This window comes from Ochotona princeps, chromosome 5, assembly GCF_030435755.1.
Source record: "Ochotona princeps isolate mOchPri1 chromosome 5, mOchPri1.hap1, whole genome shotgun sequence".
In the NCBI taxonomy this organism is placed as follows: Eukaryota; Metazoa; Chordata; class Mammalia; order Lagomorpha; family Ochotonidae; genus Ochotona; species Ochotona princeps.
This window is the reverse complement of record NC_080836.1, coordinates 15,325,464-15,349,324: the sequence shown is the minus strand read 5'-3', so window position 1 is coordinate 15,349,324 and position 23,861 is coordinate 15,325,464. Positions and strand designations below refer to the sequence as shown.

General features: G+C 36.0%; 1 protein-coding gene across 1 annotated transcript in view; it reads left to right on the top strand.

Annotated features, from left to right (window-relative positions):
- Window positions 1-23,861, top strand: part of DPP10 (dipeptidyl peptidase like 10) — a 537,944-nt gene that overhangs the window by 497,377 nt on the left and 16,706 nt on the right. The window contains exons 18-19 of the mRNA XM_058664194.1: window positions 2,988-3,086; window positions 3,190-3,259. Coding sequence (XP_058520177.1) covers window positions 2,988-3,086; window positions 3,190-3,259 — 169 coding nt within the window. The remainder of the gene's footprint in view (window positions 1-2,987; window positions 3,087-3,189; window positions 3,260-23,861) is intronic.

Genomic DNA, 23,861 nt, shown 5'->3' with positions numbered 1-23,861 from the left:
CACAATAATGACATATTAAGCTAATCAGAAAATATTTTGACTCAAATGAAGATGCAAACACCGCAAACTCAAATTTAGAAAAAGCTAACATTGCAATTGAAAATAAATTTAGTACTCTAATTTATTACTTTTTCAAAATGAGAAAATTTAATGATCCGTATCTCAAGTCACCTAGGAAAATTAGAAAATCAGCTAAAGATAAGGCTGTATAAAACTGTCACATAATACAATGTAGTTAACAAAAAAAAGTAATGACAAAGCTGAGTAAGTTTCTTCACAACATTCATTAAAATTGATACAATTCTTGAAAGAGATAATAAGTATAACACAAAACACCATTTCATTGCTGATGCTATTAGTGAAATAGGATGCCAATATTATGAAATTTCCTTACACAAAATTTTTTATTAAAACATTACTATAATAATTAATAATATATAGTTAGTATACAAATAATATATTATTTATATCGATATTTATATTAGTATTTATATTTATAAAAATTTTATATTGATTTATCTTAAATTTTAAGTTCTTATTAAATAATTCATAAATTTCCCATTATCTACTGGAGTTTTAACTTACAGGGAAAAATCTAATTCTGGTTAGCATCATTGGTTCTTTCCATGAACCGCTGAATAAATTAACCAAAAGCATATGCAAAATTTCAGAAAGCATAAAGTCAACATTAACCAAATGCCAAACCCAGGCTTAGGCATTACAAGAGTGCAGTAAATCTAGGGTGCCATTGTGGCTTAGTGGATGGGGATGGTGTTTACAATGCTGTTGTTGGAGCCGAATTCCAGCCCAGGTTGCTCTGCTTCCGATCCATCTCATTTCAAATATGCCTGAGAAAGCAGTGGATATTTGGGCACCTGCTACGCATGTGGAGTTTCAGGCTCTTGATTTCAGCCTTGCCCAATTCTGGCTGTTTCAGGCCTTAGATTTATTGATTTGAAAGGCAGAATGACAGAGAGAGTGACAGAGACACAGATAGAGGCAGAGAAAGACCTTCAGCTTGCTGGGTTGAAGGTCTCTCTAACGGGGTGGAATGCCCCAGGCTTTGTCTAGTAGGAGCCTGAAACCAGGAGCTTCTTTCAGTTCTCCCATGTGGTCCATTTGCCTTTGCTTTTCTCAGTCTATAGGAAGAGAGCTAGATTAAAACTGGAGTATCTGGGTTAGGAAATGGTGTCCAGGTAGAAAGCCAGCCTTAGAAGTGGCGACTTTATTCACTATACCAAAATGTTGGTCCCAAATAAACAAATCTTCCAGGAAGTAAAGAGGAAATTCTCTGGTTTTGAGTTTAAATGTAAAATGTCTAGATATTAGAAAATCAATAGTTGTTATTCAAAGGATGCTACGTTATAATTACAAGAAGTTTTCCCAAGATTTCCATTGTTCCTACAATCCACTGATTATTGTTAAGTTGCCACATTGCACTGACCACAGTGAATCTAGAAGAAATGTACTTGATAAAATTGAAAAACAGTAATAAACTAAGGAAAGTTACTCAGCAGTGCAAATACAGAAAAGAAATCCCTCTCATTGACGAATGGTATCCAGCAAAATAACACCAATTGACTCAGCTTCTCCCAAGGACTGGGAGTAAACTTTTTGAACTACATTGTCTTTGAGGAATTTGTAAAATACATAAGAAAATGATTCTAAGTTGTGAAAGTGCCTTTATTTGCTGTGAACATTGTGTTACCAAACAAAAATAATTTTTAAAAGTCTGTAGAATAAACAAACAAAACTAGAGCAATTAGAACTAAAGAAATTTGTCATGATTACAAATAGAAATCAGTACAGAAGATTATTCTCAAATACAAAATGACATAGTGCTTTGAAATACCATTTAAGAATAACATCAGAGGTGGACATCTTACTCAGTGGTTATGATGTATCTTGAGAAAGCTGTAATTTGTGTCAGAGCTCTGCCTATGATTTCAACTACAGGAGAGAGTCCCCTGGGAGGCAGCAAATGATGGCTGGAAAGGGTGGGTTTCTGCCACACAGGAGAGACCCAGCCTGTGTTCTGGGCTCATGACCTCATTTTGGCTCAGCCTTGTGATTACAGACATTTCAGAAAAGAACCAGCAGATAGCAGAGTTCTCTGTTGGTGCTTTTGTCTGTCTCTGTGTCATTTTTTTTTTTCCTGTCGCAAAAGTAAAAGTAAGGTAAAAATTTCAATTATAGATGATACAAAAACCTCAGCGTACAATCTAGAATATATACACAAATCCTCTAAAATGAAAGTAATAAAATATGGTGAAAGAAATTTAAACATAAATTATATTGGCATACACAGGTGTGTTCATACATGGGAGGCTTAATTTTTAGTATGTAACTTTTCCCCAAGTAAATTTGTAGATGCAATATATTTATCAATATTGTTTAATATTTTATTAAAGCAGTAATAATCAGCAGTATCTCAAATTCTATTGAATCCTTCAGTAGGTTTTTTTTCACTTTAGATTATTTAATATTTCTGTATCTTTGTCTATAATTTTTGAAAATTATATAACATGCCCATGATTTTTATGCCTCACTGGACACCACAATCATAGTTTTAATCACTACTTTAATGTCCTTTATCCTTGTGTTACATCATCTGTGTCAACTCTGTCTTGTTTTTTACTAATTAATGTTCTTATCCAGGATTTTTGTATCCTATGAATGCCATCTCATTGTATTGAGTAATTTTTCTTCTTTTCAATGTTCTGAAACATGATAAAAAGTATGGGCAAATCTGCACTTTAAAAACAAAAGACTTATTTTTATATATAGAGAAAATTTCATTCAAATGAGAAAGCCCCATTAGAATAATGTGTGTGTGTGTGTGTGTGGGAAACTGAGAAATGAGTGACAGTTTAGCTGGTGCCCAGCATAGCACTTGCCAAACAATGGCCACTGGATAACTGTGCTGTTGGCCTGATTCTTGAGTAATGCAACAGACAGCTATTTATGGTGGTGTTTTTGGTTTACAGAGTATTTTCTATTGGAAAGCAATTCTGTGCTAAAGGAAGCTGTCTTGAGGAAGAAGATTGTAAAGTCAGAAATTAAAATCCTCCATATTGACGACTACGGTAAAGTTTTGTGCATGCTACGTTTTTCAAGAAAATCGCTACAACTTATAGCTATGCATTTAAACAATTCTCCGTCTTTAATATTTTGCTCTTTCTTTAAAAGAACTTCCTTTACAGTTATCCCTTCCCAAAGATTTTATGGACCGAAACCAGTATGCTCTTCTGTTAATCATGTAAGTATTTTACTATTTTTGAAATCAGACAATATAAAGCTTTTATAAACGTTCTTATGCCTCCTGTGATAGCATTCTGATCAGGGTAACAGCTACAACCCTGTGTGTATACTTTATTGAGGCAGGTGTTGCTTGTGTGAGATCCTCTAGAAAACTTTCACTGAATATCTGGTGAGATTAGTGATATTTTGCACTTTCTGCCTCTCAAATAGAATGACATGTTAACTTGCGGAGGAATCCTAAACAGCATGATTTGTGGATGTCTTCCCAGTAATTATGTGGCTGAAGAAATGAGCAGAAATTCATGATGTTCCCTTCTTAGAGGCAAGGCCAGCAAGAGGCAGCTCTTGTTCTCATAAATGCTGGATTCTCTTATTTTCACCTTGTCATTGAGTTTGGTATTTAATTTGCTCTAGTTTCAGTGAAATTACAGTCTTCCTAAGTCATACTGGACACAGAAGCCCCGAACATATCATGGATAACTAACTTGATATTGATTTAGCTTTATATTCCTGAGAGTTCCTATTTTCTGTCCTAAGAACCCAGGTAGCATTATATTGCAGTGCTTAAAATCATCAAGAATTACATCTAGAGTCTGCGTGGGAGAACAGAAATGAAATAACATTATTCCCTGTGATTACAAATTGTAAAGAATAAGTAATCAGCTTATGAAATTGTGCTGCATGAGTTCCAAGTTGAATTTCACCATTCTCTGGCTGGATGTCCTAGGGAAAGTTATTTAACTTTTGCAAAGCTCAGTTGCTCAAAGTATTAGATACTTATTACTACAGAATGCATGTTTAAAAATTGCTTTGGAGATTAAATGAAGTGCAACATGTAAAGTTTTTTGTACAGTGTCTCACACATGATTCATATAATGATTGGGATTATAATCTATTCTCTTCTGCATAAATAACACCATATTTATTTCGATGTTTTCTTTACAAATAGATAAGTTATGTAAAATGAAGCAATTTCATATTTTTTTGTGATACGGATTGAGGACCATAGCAATACTTTCTATCCTAACCACCCTCCTGTCCATATTTCCCACACACTTCCTGATTTATCTTATCCTGATTTTCTCAATGACATATTTTGTTTCTTTTTTTTCATAATCCCAGGGGTAGAGTCTATAAGGTGAAAATATCAATACATAGGAAGTAGGAAAAAAATCACCTGCTGTTTATGAGGAGTGTAGACAATGGCTAGAAGCAATAATCACATTTCACTCATATAGATTAGATCAATGTGTTTTTTGTGTTGGTTATCACGGATCATAGAAAGCATATGAAATGTGTTTTGGTTATTGTTTTTTTTTTTCACAAAGCATAACAGTCTCCAATCGGAACCATTTAGTTACAAAACAAGTATTTCATTCCTTTTTATGCCTAACAATATTCTCTAGTATGTATGTGTATAATATGTATATGATCTATGTATCCTTATGTATCTATCTATAAGTATTTTACTTGTTTTGAGATAAAGGCATCTAAAACTGTTATAATTTTGCAGAAATATACATACGTATATATGTCTAGATAGACACATGCACATACATATTTGTGCATATTTTCTTCTGCGTATACATACAAATTTATGAATATGCACATATATATACATATATATATACATATATATATGGTTTTCTTTCTACAGTCATTAGTTGATGGGCTTCTCTGAGTTGATTCCATGATTCCATATCTTGGTTATTGTGAATTAAGCTACTATAAACATGAGGGTACACACGACTTTCACATATGCCGATTTAATTTCCTCAGAATCTGCTGGGGCTGGATCATACTATTTTCAGATTTCTAAAGAATGTCTTTATATATCTTCCATTTCGGTTACATTTGTTTATATTCCCACCAATAGGGCTTTAGTGTTTCTTTTCCCTTACATTCTATTCAGCATCTATTGTTTTTCTGATTTTTTTAAATAGTCTCATGCATAACACCATGATTTTCCTTCATTTTAAAAAGTCAAATAAGGACAGATGTAGTGATAAATTTTTTCTCTCAAGCCTGTGTTTATTCCTGATTCTACAGTTTGGCTTCATGTACTTTTTCGTTTCCGCACCGTTATCCTTTATCTCTACTTGCCAGAAGGATCTGACGATTCTTGCTGTCTTTATGTCTCTTCTTTCCCCTAGTTTTCTCCTTTTGGATTTATCTAAAAATAAGATTTTCTAGGGAAAGGGACCCTAGGCATCCCTCTGTGCCTTCTCTTTCTTCAAAATGGAAAGTAAAAGAGTTGGCTGTGGTTCATGGCTCTCTACCTGAACAGATGAGGAGGAATGTATGACCACTTGCGTATCTGCTAGCCCTAAAGGTGTGTCACTTATTGGGTCAAGAGTGACATTCTATTTTCTTAGAAATGCCAACAGGCTCATCTGATGTGTGCTGTGGTCAGCTTGTTTTAGTTTGTGAGAGGAGAAGATGTACAAGAAATCTATTTGAATATTTTTCTTGTTGAAATGGATATCAGGATCCTTTTTAGGGTTAGGATAGTAAAGATCCTGATTTTAAAATTAAGTGACGTGGGATTCAAATCAAGACTCTACTTAATTTCTCTATGCTGCTGTGACCTTATAAATAGTTTGGATATAATGTGTGAAAACAAACATACAAAGATAGATAGCTAGATAGATCGATCGATAGATAGATAGATACACACACATATATCTGCATAAATCTGTTATTGTACTGTTTGGTAGGCCATAAAAATTTCTGCATTGTAATTAAAAGCATAAGCATAATTTTCATTGTAGGTGATACCACTTTTAAGTATATAAATGTACTAATATAAATATAATGTGTAGTTTAGGATCCATATATTTATTCAATACATGATACCACTTATAAAGCAGTAAAATCAGCCTCATAGAATTCATGTTGCTGCTTTCATTTCTTTGAGGAATGAAAAGAAGTGCTAGAGAATGTCTAGTTATTTGTGCTTTTATGTACTGCTTTTATTAAATATTAACTTATTCAAATTGCTTGGGTCTTCAAAGGTAAATTTTCAGGAGCTGTATATGATATAAAATGAAAAGCAAGCCAAGGATGTTTTTAAGTTTAATGTATAAAAAACCCTTTTAAATTATTTGATTATAACTGAGATATTTATGTTTGAAAACCTCTGTGGAACAAAATAACAGAAGTAGAAAGTGATTTTTAAAGAATTTTTAATGGACTGTAATTTAAATGCATACTTTATTCTTCAGATTAAATACTTTTTCAGCAACAAAGTGACTTCGATTCTGAAAATAATAATTACTGAAATAGTTTGTAAATGATCAATTTGAGAGTGAAGAACAAATAATGCACGAATAAGTTGTGATTAAAAACTTTAATTAGAAATTAATACAATAGCTAACAGTGACTATTGCTTAAGTGAGCTTATGGTTTGGTTCAGCTGTTTTCATGTCTTCTGTTTGCCTTTATTCTGGGCAGTGTACCGAGAAACAGGGAACTAAGCCATTGTTTCATCCGTAGAGTTTGCATCTAACAGAGGATTCCATGATGAATGAAATATTTAGACTAATGAGGGCATTGCTTTAGCGATTGAAAAAAGATGGAGCCTTGAATAATAGATCTCTTGTAATTTGGAAGAGGAAGGCGTCATTTACACATCATGGGAAACCTAAGAAGCATCGCCCCTACCGTGGGTTTTGGTTGCCCTTGTTCTCTGTGAAGTCTTGATCTCCTGCACTTGAATTGCTTTTCCAACTCCACCCTCATTTGCCACACTGTCTTTCCCTTTCTTCTAAGGTCCAGTCATCCATGTTAAACATCCTACTTGTTCTATTCACATCTTTATCCATTTCACTATATACAAACTGAAAGTTGTTTTTCTTTTTGTTATTCTTATTCCCTATTCAGGCATTTGCAGTGCACTTCAGTTGCATTCATGGCATTGCTTCCTTGAGAGAGAATCTGTGGTAATGGCTGTGGGGAGCTAGACCCATCACAAGCATCTTGAAATTTGTAGTAAATTTTCCTTTCCTGTCTTTTCTCTTTCCCTCCCTTCCTCTCTCCTCTTCTTTTCCCCTCCACTCTCTCCTCCCCTGCTCTCTACTTCCTCCCCTCCCCTCCCCTCTTGCACACTCCTCTCCTCTTGTCTCCTCTCATCTTCTCCTCCTTCCCCTCCCCTTCCCATTTCTTCTTCCTTGTAATTTGCATACTACACATCACTAATGCTCAGTATACACAGAGAAAACTTGAAAACACATTAACTAACCTGCAATGCTCTAACAGTACAAGATTGAGGATATATCCTGCCATTGTAGATGCTGTTTTGATGAAGAACCACACATGTCTAGACCTGTTGGAAGTAGTCCCAGAAGTTTTACTTCTAGTAAAAAACATGATTTTGCTTTTTCAGTATCCTCAAAAAGAAACAACATCAATCTTTGAATTTAGTTTGGTGCCATGGTCCAGTAGTCTCTACCAATTTTTCTACTACTTCATGTCAACTCAAGATTGCACATTGAAGGAGGTCTAATTCAGAAGGCAGAGAATATCCAGTAAATTAAATAACATTTAAACTGTAACACAGCCCATCAGGCAGGCCTTCATAAGTTTATTTTGTCTGAAATCATAAATAACTCATTGTCATATATTGAGTTGCCTTCCTCAAGCTTTGTCCAACCGTGTCCTTACTGAATCCATCTCTGTGCACAATGACTGATTCATGTCTCTCATAGAGCAGTCACAGCCTTCTCAGGTCTTCCAGAGGTTTTGTATCAAATTGGTTTTTGCCTCACTTTATGCTGATTTTTGTGACATTTTACTACACTCTGTAGGAAATTTCTCACTTCCACTGGAGTTTGGACTAAAGCTTCTGGAGGAAGATCCATAATGAATTTTAAATATTCACTTACAAGATCATAAAATCTAAATATATTAAGAAAATAGAGGTATCAAAATACTTGATGCATTCCATAGGTAAAACTTTGCATGTTTATTGTGTGTTCTTCAGAGCACCCAGTTCTTGCAATGGCAGTTACACTATGAATGAGGGTTGAATGTAACAATGGATCATATCTAGTTCCCCCTAAGTACTTCTAATGGAAAGCATCACTAATTTCTATTTAGAAATTGTTGTCATTTCAACAATGTCTTGCATATCATAGCATCATAGCTGATTTCTCATGTACACAAGTTTGTTACTATCATAATTAGCACTAACCTCATGGGACCATCACATCTTGCCTTGATCTTTGAATCCTGGTGATTCTTGAGTTTGTTTTCTTCAAGGCTCATACCATTCAGAAATCCATGTATAGGATTCATTCCAGTGCTGTAACCAACTTTCTTCCTCTACTGTCCTTTCTTCAGTGGCTTTTTCTACCATTTCTCCCTTCATCTCTTAGTGGTTTCTCTAATCCCTCCCCGAGTTGAACATTGTAAAACCTGTATCTCAAAATGTAGCCCTGCTCTCTCAAATACTCCTGCCATTGATTCTACAACAGCAAAAAAAAAAAAAAAAAAAAAAAAAAATTGTTAGCATAGCATACAACAGGACTCATTATCTTTCATGTGTACTTTTCTGGACAAGTCTTCTAATCACTGGGTCACTTTCCCAGAAGTCCACAATGTTTGGAACTGGGCCAGATCGCAGCCAGGAGTCAGCAGCCTTTTCAAGGTCTCCCTTGTGGGTGTAAGGGCCCAAGAACTTAGGCCCAAGAATCTTCCACTGCTATCCCAGGTTTATTAGCAGGAAACTGAATCAGAGGTGCAGCAGCAGGAACTTGAAGTTATGTGGGATGCAGCAACACTGGAGGAAGCTTTATTGCTGCACCACAGTGCTGTCCAATCCCACTGCTTATCTCGAGTTTCCTCGTATGGCAGACACCTTTAGATATAAGAAATTATTTCCTTCTAGGAACTGTGCTTCCTTAATCGTCCTTATATATTTTTAACACTATCTCCCAAGGCCTTGAGTTTCTTTACCTATTCCCTCCCAAGGAATTGCTATTAATTCTTCATGATCTATTTACAGATAGTTTTACGGGCAGTTTTATTGCAAACATATAACAACACCAGAACACAGTGTTAAGTTTCTGTCTTTTCCATTAAACTATACAATTTTTGTTAGTGAGAACTCCTTTGGTATGGGTGATGTTCCATTCAACTAACTGGTACATTTTTTTTTTCGCTAAGTATTGAATGAGGAATGAATAAATAATCAGAGAGTGATTAGATACTAATTATAAACCTGTCATCAGTTAATGAAGGAAGCTAAGATGAGAAGAGAGAATCCAACAAATATTTGAAAGTTTATTATGTATATAAAGCTAGTCTTTTGGATGATTCCCTTTCTCGGCAGTTTAAATTCTCATTGTGCAAAATACAAGGTGAATTTCTCATTTTTCTTATGCTGCATTTTTGGCTATTGCTTGCTTTTCATATGTTGTTTCAATATTTCTCTTTATAATGTATCTAGTTAACTCTCTGGAAATAATGCATGTTAGCTCTAAATAAGATGAATTGGGTGTTTATCATTGCGGAGCAATATGATAAGGGTGTTTCATTAACATCTTCAATCCTTACAGAAACCATAAGATTGAAATATGACTTTTTCTACTTTAATTCGATAAAACTGTCACTCAAATACATCATATATGATATCCCCAAAATAATTAACAGGACAAAATTAGAGGTTGAATCCAACTTACATTTATTTTTTAGTCAGCCCTGTGTTCTTTATATTATTCAGTAGCATCTGCTTACATAGTGGTTTCTTTGTTAATATTCATTGACATAGTACCAAAGAATATTTACCTGAATGTGCGGAGGCCTATAGACAGCTAAATTCCTATGATCATTTGTTCTTGACATTAATAAGTGCATTACAATCTCTAGAATGTAATATATTTTAGTGTGCCATAAAATGTGTAAAATATTGATTACAAAAGTTGTGAATGAGGAAAATTTTTTAAAATTCTGAATTCCAACCAGAATTTTCCCTTTTGGAGAAATCTTTGTGGTTTCGGTTTTCTGGAGTTCTAGACTATGTGCAGATCAGCTGATGTGGAATAAGTGTGCTCTGTTCCCAAGAGTAGATCCTTACATATTCCCCAAACATCTATCAGTATTTGGTCCTCCACTTCTTCACGTCAAAACACATATTTGTTTTACCCTGACTTAAAAAACATAGATGGTCTGATAAGGATGAGATGGATAGCTCACATTTTTCTCAAAAAATTAGCTATTAATCGAGGGGAGGTTGGAAGGAGAAATCCCTGAGCTTAAGGAATCATATCATGAATCAATGAATGAATGAATAAAAATGAAAAAATAAATTATTATTGCTTGGCTATGTAATGAGACCCAAAGTTTAAATTTTGTTTCTGTGCTTTTTGTGTTATTCATGCTCATTTAAATGGATGGGAAAAGTACCCAAAGAAAGTGTGATCAGAGGAAATGATTAAGAGGAGAAAAGACAGAAGCATTTAGTAACACAAGAGGGAAGGGTGATCACTTCCGTTTATTTTTTAACTTGAACATATTTCACCTCGTTCTTTTATAATCTGATAACTTAAATGTCAGTATTAATTACTGCTATTTTATTTGTATAAACTCCAATGGGATACATTAAAAAAGGTGTCCTACGGAGAAATCCAAATCTAAGTGAATATGGATATAACCTAAGTATAGCCCGTGTTACAATATCATCCTTAGTGATTCTTTTAAATTAAAATATACAGTTAGTTTTAGGCATTACCTTGTATTAATTCAGTTCTTGGAATTTTTTTATACCCTTAAACTGATATGATTTTAAATAAGTCACATGGCTACAATAATGATTTCTACTCAAACCATAAAAGCTCACTGCATATCTCATGGTATGCTATGCTACTGAATGCTTTTATGAGAGCTACTTCCTAATCTATGTAGTTTTCAGGATTGGATTGTCATATATTGAATTGCTAATAGAAGAGTAACTTACATTTAAATCAGTCTTTGTTCAATATATTGTAGGTTCTAGAAAATCTTTGTAGGAATATTAACTGTTATGAGTTTGAAATGACTGTAAAAGATTAGCAAAATTAAAATACAGTTTTTTTTTTCCTTAATAATCCTATAGAGGCTCATATTTGGGGAGCACATCAATGATGTTATGATATTGCAAGATTCCTTGCTATTCTGCCACCTTCTTTCAGCCTGATATAAAGACATCAGGTTATGAGTTATATAAGGCTTTGTAACATATAGGCAAAATAAAGCAGTTACAAGATGCAAATTCTGATGAAAAATTAGTGTACTACATGTTTCTCCTATAAATACTTTCCTAGGAAATGTATATGCTGCAAAATCATTCACTAAATGCTGTGAAACTTCTAGGATAAATGATACTTCAAAAGAAAACTCAGGCCAACACTTTAAACACAAAATTATGACCCAAATAATAAAATCCTTATTAAAATATAAGTTGTCCTAATATAGACCTCTAGAATTAGACTTCTGTTTTCAGCCTTGAATTTGGTTCTTTGTGCTTCTTGATTGAGGGTGTAGTCTTCTTGACTTTGCAAAATTGACCTAAGTATAGCCATTTTGATTCACTGTTTGAGTTTACATCAAGTAGCCTTTCTAATCGAGGCTCTCAGTTGTCACTTAAGATACAGAGGAGGGTATCATAATGGTAGCAGCTGTTGGATGACCTACAGTTTATGCCAAAGAAGTGTGCTTTGTTTAAATTTAGCTTTTTTAATGGTCTCAATATATTCCTAAGATATTCTCGTTAAATATTAATTTAATATTTTGTTATTTTGATACAACATATCTCAAATTTATATTACATCTAGAGTCTTAATGTCATACTAAATGAAGAATACAACAAATGTAAGGGCCAATGTTCAGCAGGAATTTAGGCAAAAATTAAGGCAATAACTAAATGCCAAGATTTCACTCTTCTATAGCACATTTTTATGATGGTCACAAATCATTAAAATTACAGTAGTACGTAATTCTTAACATTGTGTTTGAAAAACATTGCAATGAAATTTGAAAAAAAAAAAGACACTGCCATGTTTGCAGCAAAAGAAAAATCTTTTTTTATTATTTTTCTTGTCTTTCTAATATAGCCTTTACTCAAAATAAGATTTCCAAAGAAAATTTGATCCTCTTGGAAAACAAACAAAAAAGAACAGATGTGAGTTTGTGCAGATGGTTCTCTTCTGGGATGTGCTCATCTTGGCTTTCCTGCTGTCCTGTCAGCAGTTGACTTCTTGACACCAGCAGCACCAGACTTCTTTCTCTTCCTCATCATCCCAGGCTCCTTGCTTTCTTCCAGTGGCAGATTTGCTGCTGCCTTCTCAGAGTTTGTGATTCCTGGCCTGGCAAAGAATAGTGTTCTGCCACATGATCTTTGCACACAAGTTCAGTTTCTTTCATTTTTGTTTTTGGAGTTTGTTTTTCTTTTGTTGTTTTCGTTATTTTTTTCAAAACTTATCTCTCATACAAAAGGGAGAGTGTATAGAAAATCTTTAGCTTATTTCACTTGACTTGCTATCCTTCAGTTTTAACTAAATGCATGGGTAGAATTGCATTCATTTTTATAGCTGAGTAATTTTAGACACAGGCACAGATACACACTACAGCATCTTTATCTATTAATCTGATGATGTACACCTTGGTTGATTTCATTTTGGGCTACTGTGAATTGTACTGCTGTAGATATGGTAGGACAGTTACCTCTTTGATACAATGTGTACATTTATTTTGCATGTGTACACAATAGTGGCAGTGCTGGGTAATTTGGGAACTCTAATTCTAGATTATTAAAAAACGTTCATGCTGTTGTCCACAGTGGACTTAACCACTGCACCAAAAGAACATTTTTAACCTTCTGTTATTCAAAACACTACAAAGGACATGCAAACACATCTTTTGGTTTTTCTCTAAGTTCAAAACTGTCTTACTAAAAATGGCTATCAATGATTGTACACATTAGTGTTGTCAAATACTATTGGATCATGAAATTATATACATTTGCTGAGGTCTATTGGGAACCTAGCCTAGATATGAACTATTAGTTCACTGTTTGCATGTAATTAGCCTTTGTTTTCATATGATAAGTCAATTGTAACTCCTGACAAATGAAAGCATCCTAAATAGTGCATTCCCTAGTGCTGTGCTCACAATATCCCCATGTAGAATTCTACCCTCCATGAGAAATAGAGAAGTCTAAGAGACTTATGGAGAACAGCCCTTACTTCTTTTTTAAGAATCAAGTCTTTGTTCTACCTCTACTCAGAATAGTCCACCCTCCTTCAGCATTCATGTTGCACATTTCCCAGGATCGTATCTAAGGAAGATCTGTTGTATATGAGATTTACATAATTGCATATGGATGTAATAACTGATTTAACTTGTCCTGCCCATGAAATACCTACAAAGTATGCTAAGATTTCATGTAAGTAATTTAAAGGTGATGTTCCTCTCGAACTACAAAAGGAAACAAATGAGGATTTAGCTCTCAAATTCTATAACTCTTCCCAGCAACAGAAGTGATATTTTCTAATCCCCTCCCCTTTGTAATTTTTTCCTGCTCTGTTAGAAATGATCCGAAATGGAAGTTGGCCAAAGGATAAGAATTAATGTAGTAAGACACTGACAGCAGAGATGGTTAGGAAATTGGAACGTCTTCCCTTTTTATTACATACTTATAGTGTGAGAGATGTCCCTGGGGCCCTTTTGCAGTGATTCTGTTCTGATATTTTCATGTGCTGTCTAAGATGTTTATCCTGAGGTTAATTTTGTGTGGATAATACTAACAGTCCTTTTTCAAGTTTTAGAGCTGGCTCATTAATATCCATGCTGCTCAGTCTTTCATAATGTGTACTGATAAGCTATTCACTCTTTGTCTTCCTACTGCAATATAATGATTTGACTTAAATAGCTAGGTTCTGAGTTGTCTTCATTACTTGCTTGACAGTCATATTACAGAATTACATCAGGTGAAGGAGGTAATTTTGGCTTCCTTCCATTCATGAGAAAACAAAATAGAATCCAACTTCCCTTCAAGACAGGTAAAAATGCGGTAACCAATTATGACATGAGGAGGGTGATTTTAATAATAAGAAGAAAAATGGGAGCAGCACAATGACTCAATGGATAAATGCTTGCCTTACAAGCCCTAGAACACTTGGGAACCAATCTGTGTCCTAACTGCTCCATTTCCCATCCAGCTCCCTTTTATGTCCTGGAAAAGCAGTGAAGGGTGGCCCAAAGCCTTGGGACTCTGCACCTGTAAGGAGATCCAGAGGAGGGATATGGTTTCTGGCTTCGGATCAGCTCATGTTGGGCTGTTGTGGCCATTTGGGGAATGAACCAGTGGATGAAAGATTTTTCTGTCTCTCTTCCTTCTGTAAATCTGATTTTCCTTTCAAAGAAAAATAAATAAATCATCAAAAATATAAGGAGAAGGAAAGAATCAGAGTAAGAGTAGGGAATTCTGGAAAAGTATTCAATCATGTTAACACAAAATAATTCAAAGATAACATTGTTAATGGTCTTAAATCATACTGAAATGACCCACGTAACAATGATATAAATGCTAAAGATTATTTTTTGCTTAGAAAGCAAAGTATACCTTAGTACAGTATTGCTATGGATTCTAACAATTTAAAAGAAGTTGTAGCAGTAACGCAGTAACCTAATTCTCGAGAAGTTGGTAAGTTGGACAATGGATAGTAGAAAGGGAAAATGGCAGGCACTTCATCAGCAGGTGTGTTCAGTATCGCAGAGACATGCAAAAGACACGAACCAGTGGATGGGAACTTTTGACTCTATCTTTGGGTTTTATGTTGATATAATCCCTAATAGAAAAAAAGTTAAACACATGGAGATGAAACAGCTCTCTGAAAGATTGCTATTCCTTACATGCTCAATTTAGATAGATAAAAAAATCGCTATTCTTCATTTAGGAAAATGAAGAATTCTTTTTGCATTCACAAAAAGAAATCCAATAATAATAAAAAGAGAAATAGAAGGAATTGACCCAAGAAACCCTTTTCCATCATAAACATCTATATGAATATGACATATGATGGAGTACATTGATATTCCTATGTTACAACTAAATTTTTACTGATTGCTCGTCTCTAATAAGTAAGTTTAAGATTAAGGTCAAATATTGGTTAAAACTACTGTGTTCTTTCATGCTCACGGTATCTTCTGAAATGAGTTCTCTCTTGAGGAATGAATCAGAAGCATAGGCAACTGATTTTCTTTCAGAATTCAGTGTGATGTAGATCTTTGTGAATCATTCTTCACATAATTTCATTTCTGCTCTATTCTTTATTCTATTTAGGAGGAAAACCATAGCAGCTGGTTCTCCACAATCCTAGATCTCAGTCCATCATTCATTTAGCAAAGTCAACTTATTTTGGACCTAAAAAGAACAAAGGAATGAGATGACTGTAGCCATTTTGTCTGCTTCCATGATATAAACAGTGAAAAACAACTGTACATCTAACAGTAAATCAATTTCAAAATTCTGTGCTACAGCCCATTCATACAAAGTATTCTCATTAGAATATATTCATCTTTCCACTTATTGTAGCTAAAAGTACCAAAAGGGTTTTAAAAATGTACTCTTGATTTGTGATTTCAATTATTTACTAAAGGTTATTTAACAACGAAAACAATAAATAAAAATGAAATTGCATGCATTTGCTCAAACTGTCTCAGATGATTGTAGACAAACTCAAGGACCAAAACCTTTGTCTTCCTTCTTTTAAGCTACATGGCACTTTGTGAACCGGTGAAGCTTGCAGTCTGAACAAAACTCTTTAGTTTTATTATGTGTAAAGGATAGTCTGTTAGGGCATAAATCTGTGGTTATTTCTTTTCAAAATCAATTGACTAATGGTTGCTTTATTCACTTGTTTTGTTGTTTATTATATGTTTGTAAGGGTGAACTCTTCATTTGTATGAAGAGCTTCAGTGTTGAAGTACTTGAAAATTGTGCCTTCAAGACCTGAAATTTTGTGAGGTTTATGCTCTTAATTTGATTCTGCTGTCTGTGCTAGTTTACAACCAGCTTCCACATTGCTATGACTTACCGTTGCTCAAGGCAAATGAACCTGTTCTTTTCAACACAAATTTCAACACAGTTGTATGGTGCCATACAAGCTTGAAGCAAGTTCCTTAACTATGTCTGCACAAATATCTGACATGTAGAGAAAATAAAAAAGTGATATGGCAGGAAAAGAACAAAAGCATAAATCAGTTGGAATTCAGCTATTCTGTGTGAATTGGCCAATACGCACATGAATCATACTACCCTTTTCTTACATGGTATGTGGATTGATCTACAGTATGAAGAGTCTATAAAATCATGGAAAACATGTACAGTAGAAAAGTACATTTCTTTAAAAATGTTTGCTCTGAAAAAAATTTCAATTTCAATTTCACTTTTCATTTTACTTTTTGAACTCCCAACACTTTTCCTAGTGTTCATTCCTGTTAGCAAATATTCCAGTTATTATCTCACTAAATATGGAGCAGCAGTTTACATTACGCAGAACATAAAATAACTCATGTCCACCATTCTTTGCAAATGTCTGGTTTCTTTATAGCAGTAGCAATGAATATTAGCGTCATGATTGTCTTTGTTTAAATTCATCAAGAAATAGGTATGCTCACATCGTGCAGGGAAAAAAACTCTGATGTCAACAGGGAAATATGTTTTTAAATTATTGGTACATAATGCATTACTACTATGATGATGTCTTATTAAAATCTTGGAAAATTAAGGTTCACTTTATTATTATTATTATTATTATTATTAATTATTTTGCATTATGTGACAGTTTCATAGGCTCTGGGAATCTCCCCACCCCTCCACCTCCCCTCCCCCCTGGTGGATTCCTCCACCTTGATGTAGTATTACAGTTCAAATTCAATCAAGATTCTTTCCTTGCAAACGTATACCAAGCATAGAGTCCAGCTACTTATTGTCCAGATGGGTTGAACAGTTTCTTGGGGAGACCATTTCTGGTCCGAAGTTAGAGCTGGTAGAATATCATCCCAGTCAGTTAAGAGTCCCAATATAACATCAACAGCAATTTGCAACATTATGGATTTGACATGGTTGTGAGTAACCAGTATGTTAAAAAAAAAAAAAAGCAAGTTCTTAACCACAACTTATGATTAGCTCATTGACATTTCAATTTTAGTTTATATACAGGACAGGCTGGTATATACCTTAAAATGGCTATAAGGTACCATTCAGCTGTCTCGTGTCTATTTCATTTTCGTATTTAGCCATTTGTTGTGTTGAAGTATAATTTTGCTGATCTTGGCAGATTTTAGGATAATCTAGACTGGCTTGTAACTCTAACAAGACATTTGTCAACAATTAAGGTGCAGAACATTTTTTTTTATTTTGGGGGGTTGTGCAGGGAAATCCTCAGCACCATGGTAAGGAGTGACTAATCTTTGTGTCCCACCCAGAGAGGCATGAGCCAATCCACGCCAGCTCTTTCCTGTCAGATTCCAAGCTCTACTTTTTGTTGTTTGTCTATTTATTTTAGGTTTTTTTAGTTTGTATGATTGTTTGTTTGCTATGAGGGGTTTTCAAAGCGATCCCGATGGTCAATGCAAGGGAGGGTGAGGGTCCAGAGGTGGAGCCAGGCTCGGACCAGAGAAAGCTCTCCTCCCTGGTCCCGAAGGACGTTTATTGTTCTTCTGTTTCTGTGGATTGCTCAGGGCTTCTGGTTGTTTTTCCGATGACATTGGTTTCTGCACGGTAGTGTTTGGACTTCTTCTATCACCTGCGGAAGCTCCGGTTGGGGGTGGGTGACCTCAGAGTACTCGGCCTCCGAGGGCATCCAATTCCCTGTGGCCTCCTAGGCAGTTGGGATGTAGTCCTTGTTGCTCGTATTAATAGTTTGTGGTGAAGGTCTGGGAGTCTTCGTGGTTGGGATCCAAGCTTCCTCCTTACCACCTGCTCCACTCTGAAGTGCCCTCTTGCTCCACGCACATGACCTCCTGTTAGGAGGTTGTCAGGATCGCACCAGATTCCCCCTCATGCATTGATATAGTAGTTTTGCTATTGTTTAGTGCCGCTTTGAGTCTGTTGTCTGTGAATTACCATATTTGATCTTGATAGGCTATATTGTACTTTTTCCTCACTCTTTTTATAGTCTTGAAAGACTTCCCTGCTCTACCCCCCCATCATGGATTAACATAGCGTATTGAGGGTATAGTAGGTTTTACAGCTTTTCGATGTAGATCTTAAGTATTTTGACATTAATTGTTGGTTTATGGTTTATATCGCATTATCTTATTACATTGGATACAGGTTGTTATAGATTGCACTAATATTACAATATACAGGCACTATCTTCCAAGTTGTCATCTTTTCATCTCAGATTAAGGCAAACGTGGTATTTAACCTTTGGGATTGGTTCATTTCTCTTAGCATGATGGATTCCAGTCGGGCCCATTTGTCCACAAAGAACTACATTTCGTTTTTTTAATAGCTGAGTGGTATTCCATAGAGTAGATGAAACATACCTTTCTTATCCAGTCTTCTCTTGATGGGCATTTTGGTTGCTTCCAGGTTTTTGCGATTGTAGATTGTGCTGCTATGAACATAGGCGTGCATGTTGGTTTCTTGTGTAGGAGATGTTTTGGATATATCCCTAAGAGTGCTATTGCTGGATCATATGGTATGTTGATTTTCAGTTGTTTGAGTATTCGCCAAACTGATTCCCATAGAGGCTGTACCAATCTGCAGTCCCACCAGCAGTGGAGAAGGGTTCCCTTTTCCCCACATCCTCGCCAGCAAGTGTTGGTGGTATTATGTATGTGTGCCATCCTTACTGGAGTTAGGTGGTACCTCATTGTTGTCTTCATTTGGATTTCACTTATTGCCAAGGAACTTGAGCATTTTTTCATATGCTTGTTTGCCATTTGGGTTTGTTCTTTTGTGAAATGTCTGCCCATTTCCCGTGCCCATTTCTTGAGCAGTTTGTTTGTTCTGGTGTTTTGGTTTCTCTGGAGTTCTTTGTATATTCTGGAGATCTGCCCTCTATCTCCTATGTAGTGTGCAAAGATCTTCTCCCATTCTGTAGGTTGTTTTTTTACTTTGTTGATTGTTTCCCTAGCTGTACAGAAGCTTCTTAGTTTGATGAGGTCCCAATTGTTTATTTTGGTCTCGATTTCTACTGCTTTTGGAGTCCTTTTTAGGAAGTCAGGGCCTGCTCCTAAGTGTTGCAGTGAGTTTCCAACATTTTCTTCCAAAAGTTTGAAGGTTTCTGGATGTAGGTTTAGGTCTTTTATCCATTTAGATTCGATCTTGATGTATGGTGAGAGATGTGGGTCTATCTTTTTGTTTCTGCAGGCTATCAACCAGTTGTCCCAACAGCATTTATTGAACAGACCTTCCCATTTGCTTGGATTGTTGTCTGTCTTGTTGTCAAAGATTAATTGACTGTATCTGTGTGGGTTTCCATCTGTTGTTTCTATTCTGTTTCACTGATCTTCCTCTCTATCTTTGTGCCAGTACCAGGCTGTTTTGATAACCACTGCCCTATAGTATGTCCATAGATCCGGTACTGTGATTCCCCCTGTTAAGCTCCTGTTCTTCAGAGTAGTTCTGGCTATTCGTGGTTTTTTGTGTTTCCAGATGAATCTGTGTATCATTTTTTCCAGTTCAATGAAGAATGCTGTGGGTAATTTGATTGGGATTGCATTGAATGTATATGTTACTTTTGGTAGTATAGACATTTTGATGATATTAATTTTGCCTATCCAGGAGCATGGGATGTTGTTCCATGTTTTGAGGTCTTGTTCTATTTGTTTTTTGAGTGTTTTGTAATTTTCTTCATAAAGGTCTTCTACGCTTTTGGTTAAATTTATTCCCAGACATTTCATGCTTTTCTCTGTTATTTTGAATGGTAGCTTGTTGGTTAGATCTTCTTCCATCTTGCAGCCGTTTGCATACACTATGGCTGTTGATTTTGTTCATTTATCTCGTATCCTGCCACGCTGCCAAATTCTCATATGAGTTCTAGGAGTCTTTGTATTGAGTTTTTTGGTTCTTCTATGTAAAGAATCATGTCGTCCGCGAATAGTGAAAGCTTGACTTCTTCATTTCCAATTTAGATTCCTTTGATTTCTTTGTCTTGTCTTATGGCTTCTGCAAGTACCTCTAGGACTATATTGAATAGCAGTGGTGTTAGTGGGCAGCCTTGTCTTGTTCCAGGTCTCAGTGGGAAGGGATCCAGTTTTTCTCCATTTAGTATGATGCTGGCATTGGGCTTTTCATATATTGCTTTGATTATATTGTGGATTGTTCCTTCTATCCCCACCCTGATTAGGGTTTTTAACATGAAGTGGTGTTGAATTTTGTCGAAGGCTTTTTCTGCATCTATTGATACTATTGTATGGTTTTTGTTTTTCAGTTTTTGGATGTGATGTATCACATTTATGGATTTCCTTATGTTGAACCATCCCTGCATTCCCTGGATGAAACCTACTTGGTCTGGATGGATGATCTGTCATGTTTTTTTGTATTCTATTGGCTAGGATTTTGTTGAGAATCTTAGCGTCAACGTTCATCAGGGAGATCGGTCTGTAGTTTTCCTTCTCTGTTAATTCTCTATTCGGTTTGGGGATTAAGGTGATATTGGCTTCATAGAATGAGTTTGGAAGAGTTGCTTCCTTTTCTATTGTTTTGAAGAGCTTGTAAAGGATTGGGGTTAGCTCTGGTTGGAATGTTTTGTAGAATTCTGCGGCAAAACCATCTGAGCCTGGGCTTTTCTTTCTTGGGAGCTCTTTAATCACTGATTCTATCTCTGATTCGGTAATGGGTTTATTCAGGTCTTCTGTTGCTTCTGGGGTGAGTTTTGGTAAGTGGTGGGAGTCTAGGAATCTTTCCATTTCCATGTGGTTATTGGATTTGTTGGCGTATAGTTCTTTGTAATAATTTCTAATTATTTCCTTAATGGTAGTAGTGTCTGCTGTTATGTTGCCTTTTTCATCTTTGATGCTGCTGATTCTTGCTTTGTCTTGTTTTTCTTTGTCAATCGGGTCAGTGGGGTATCTATTTTGTTTATCCTCTCAAAGAACCGGCTTTTTGATTCATTTATTTTCTGAATGGTTTTTTTAATTTCTTTCTCATTTAGTTCTTGTCTTGTTTTGATAATTTCTTGTTTCCTCTTGTTTGTGGGGTCCTTCTGCTGTTGCTTTGCCAGTTCCTAGAGGTATGTGCTTAATTCCTGCATTTGTTGCCTTTCTTGGGCTTTGATGTGCACGCCAATTGCAATAAACTTATCATGTAACACCGCTTTGGCAGTATACCATAAGTTTTGGACTTTTGTATCTGGGTTTTCGTTGGTTTCCATAAATTTTTTGATCTCATCTTTAATTTCTTCTCTGACCCATTGTTTGTTTAATAGCATATTGTTCAGCCTCCAGGAGTTTACGTGTTTCCTGGGACATTTTGAGTTGTTGATTTCCAGTTTCACTCCGTGATGGTCTGAGAAGGTACATGGTATGATTCTGATATTTTTGTAGTTAGTTAAACTTGCTTTGTGTCCTATTATGTGGTCTATCCTGGAGAAGGTGCCATGCACTGCTGAGAAGAAGGTGTAGTCTGTGCCCTTAGGATGAAATATTCTATAGATGTCTACTAGGTCCAGTTGTTCTATTGTTTGTGTGAGTTCTGTGGCTTCCCTGTTGAGCTTTTGCTGCGTTGATCTATCTATTGGTGTTAGTGGGGTATTCAGATCTCCCAGAATTATCGTATGTTCATCTATGTCTCCCTTTAAGTCCAAAAGTAGTTGTTTCACGTAGCTAGGTGCATCCGGGCTAGGAGCATAAATGTTAAGAATGGCGATTGGTTCTTGTTGGATCCTCCCTTTCAAGAAGATGTACTGCCCTTCCCTGTCCTTTTTGACGTTTGTTACTTTGAAGTCCATAACATCTGAGAATAGGACTGCCACACCAGCCTTTTTTTCTCGTCCATTGGCATGGAATATTTGTTTCTACCCTTTCACTTTTAGTTTCCTAAAGTTTCTTCTGGTTAGATGTGTTTCTTACAAGCAGCATATAGTTGGGTCCTGATTTTTAACCCAGTCTACTAATCGGTGCCTTTTGAGTGATGAATTTAAGCCATTTGTGTTGAGGGTTAATATTGAGGAATTATGATTTTGCTGTGCCATATCCTGTGTTTTTGAGGTTGTTGGTAATTGATTGTCGTTTCTGTGGATTGACTTTATTGAGATCTCCCAGATTGCCATCCTTGCTTATGGCTTGCTTCCTTTTCCTCTGGGAGTAGCGCATTTCTAAGGAGATTTTGTAGAGTTGGTTTTGTGTTGACATATTCTTCTAATTTCTCTTTGCTGTGGAAGTATCTAGTTTCGTTCTCGTATACAAATGAAATCTTTGCTGGGTAGAGTATTCTTGGTTGACAGTTGTTCTCTTTCAGTACTTGAAAGATTTTGTTCCACTCCCTTCTTGCCTGGAGCGTCTGTTCTGAGAAGTCGGCAGTGATTCTGATAGTCCTGCCCCTAAATGTAAGCTTCTCTTTGGTTCGTGCTAACCTTAGGATTCTTTCTTTGTATTCATTGGAGGGTAACTTGATTACCATGTGTCTTGGGGAGGATCGTTTTGGGTCAACCCTGTGGGGAGTCCTCTGGCCTTCCTGAATTTGGATTGGGTTCATGTTCCAGGTATTTTGGAAGTTCTCCTGCATAATTTCCTCAAGTACTGGTTGTATGCCTGTCTCTCTTTCCACTCCTTCTGGGAGCCCCATGATTCTGATATTTGACTTCTTGATGTTGTCATTCATCTCCTGGATCGTCTTGGCCGCCTTGTGTAGTTGTGACTCTAGTTGGTTAATAATCTGCCTGCTTTCATTCTGGGAATCTTCTAAGTCGGATATCCTGTCTTCTGCTGCTGTAATTCTGTTGGCTAAGCTCTCAACTTTGTTCTTCAAGTCTAGGATCTCGTTTTTGAGTAATTTTGTTTCTGTGATTATGTGGTTTTTAAAATCTTTGAGCTCGTCCCATCGTTTTTCATTGTCTCTGAAGAGTTTTATAATTATTTTTCTGAATCCCTTATCAGAGACGTCTTAAATTTCTTCATCTGTAATCTCTGCAATTGACCAGGCTTTATGGTGGCTTTTTGGGGTGGAGCAAGCTATGTCTACCTCACTAACTCTCCTATTTCGTCTCATACTTGTGGCCCAAGGTGTTGCTGGATTCTCACCCTTGACCTCTGTTGCAACCTAGTGGGTGGCCTCTGGTCTTGCTGGCCTAAGTTTTTGTTTTCCTTCTGGACCAGGGAGTTTTTGTTTTTCTGTTTCCCTTCTGGGTTTCAGGTTTCAGGGCCTCAGGTTTCAGAGCCTAGGAGCCTTGTCTCTTGTTTTTTGTTTGTTTGTTTGTTTGTTTGTTTTTGCTGTTGTTGTTGTTGCTTTGTTTGTTTGGTCTCAGGCACGGGATCTGGCATACCCACTCCACCGCCTCTTTCCCCTGGACTTGGTTGGCCCAGAATTTAGATTTGCTGTGATCCTGGGAATTTCACCCTTGCTGCCTCAGCTGCCAGCTACTGCACTTCAGGGTCCTAGCGTCCTCCCG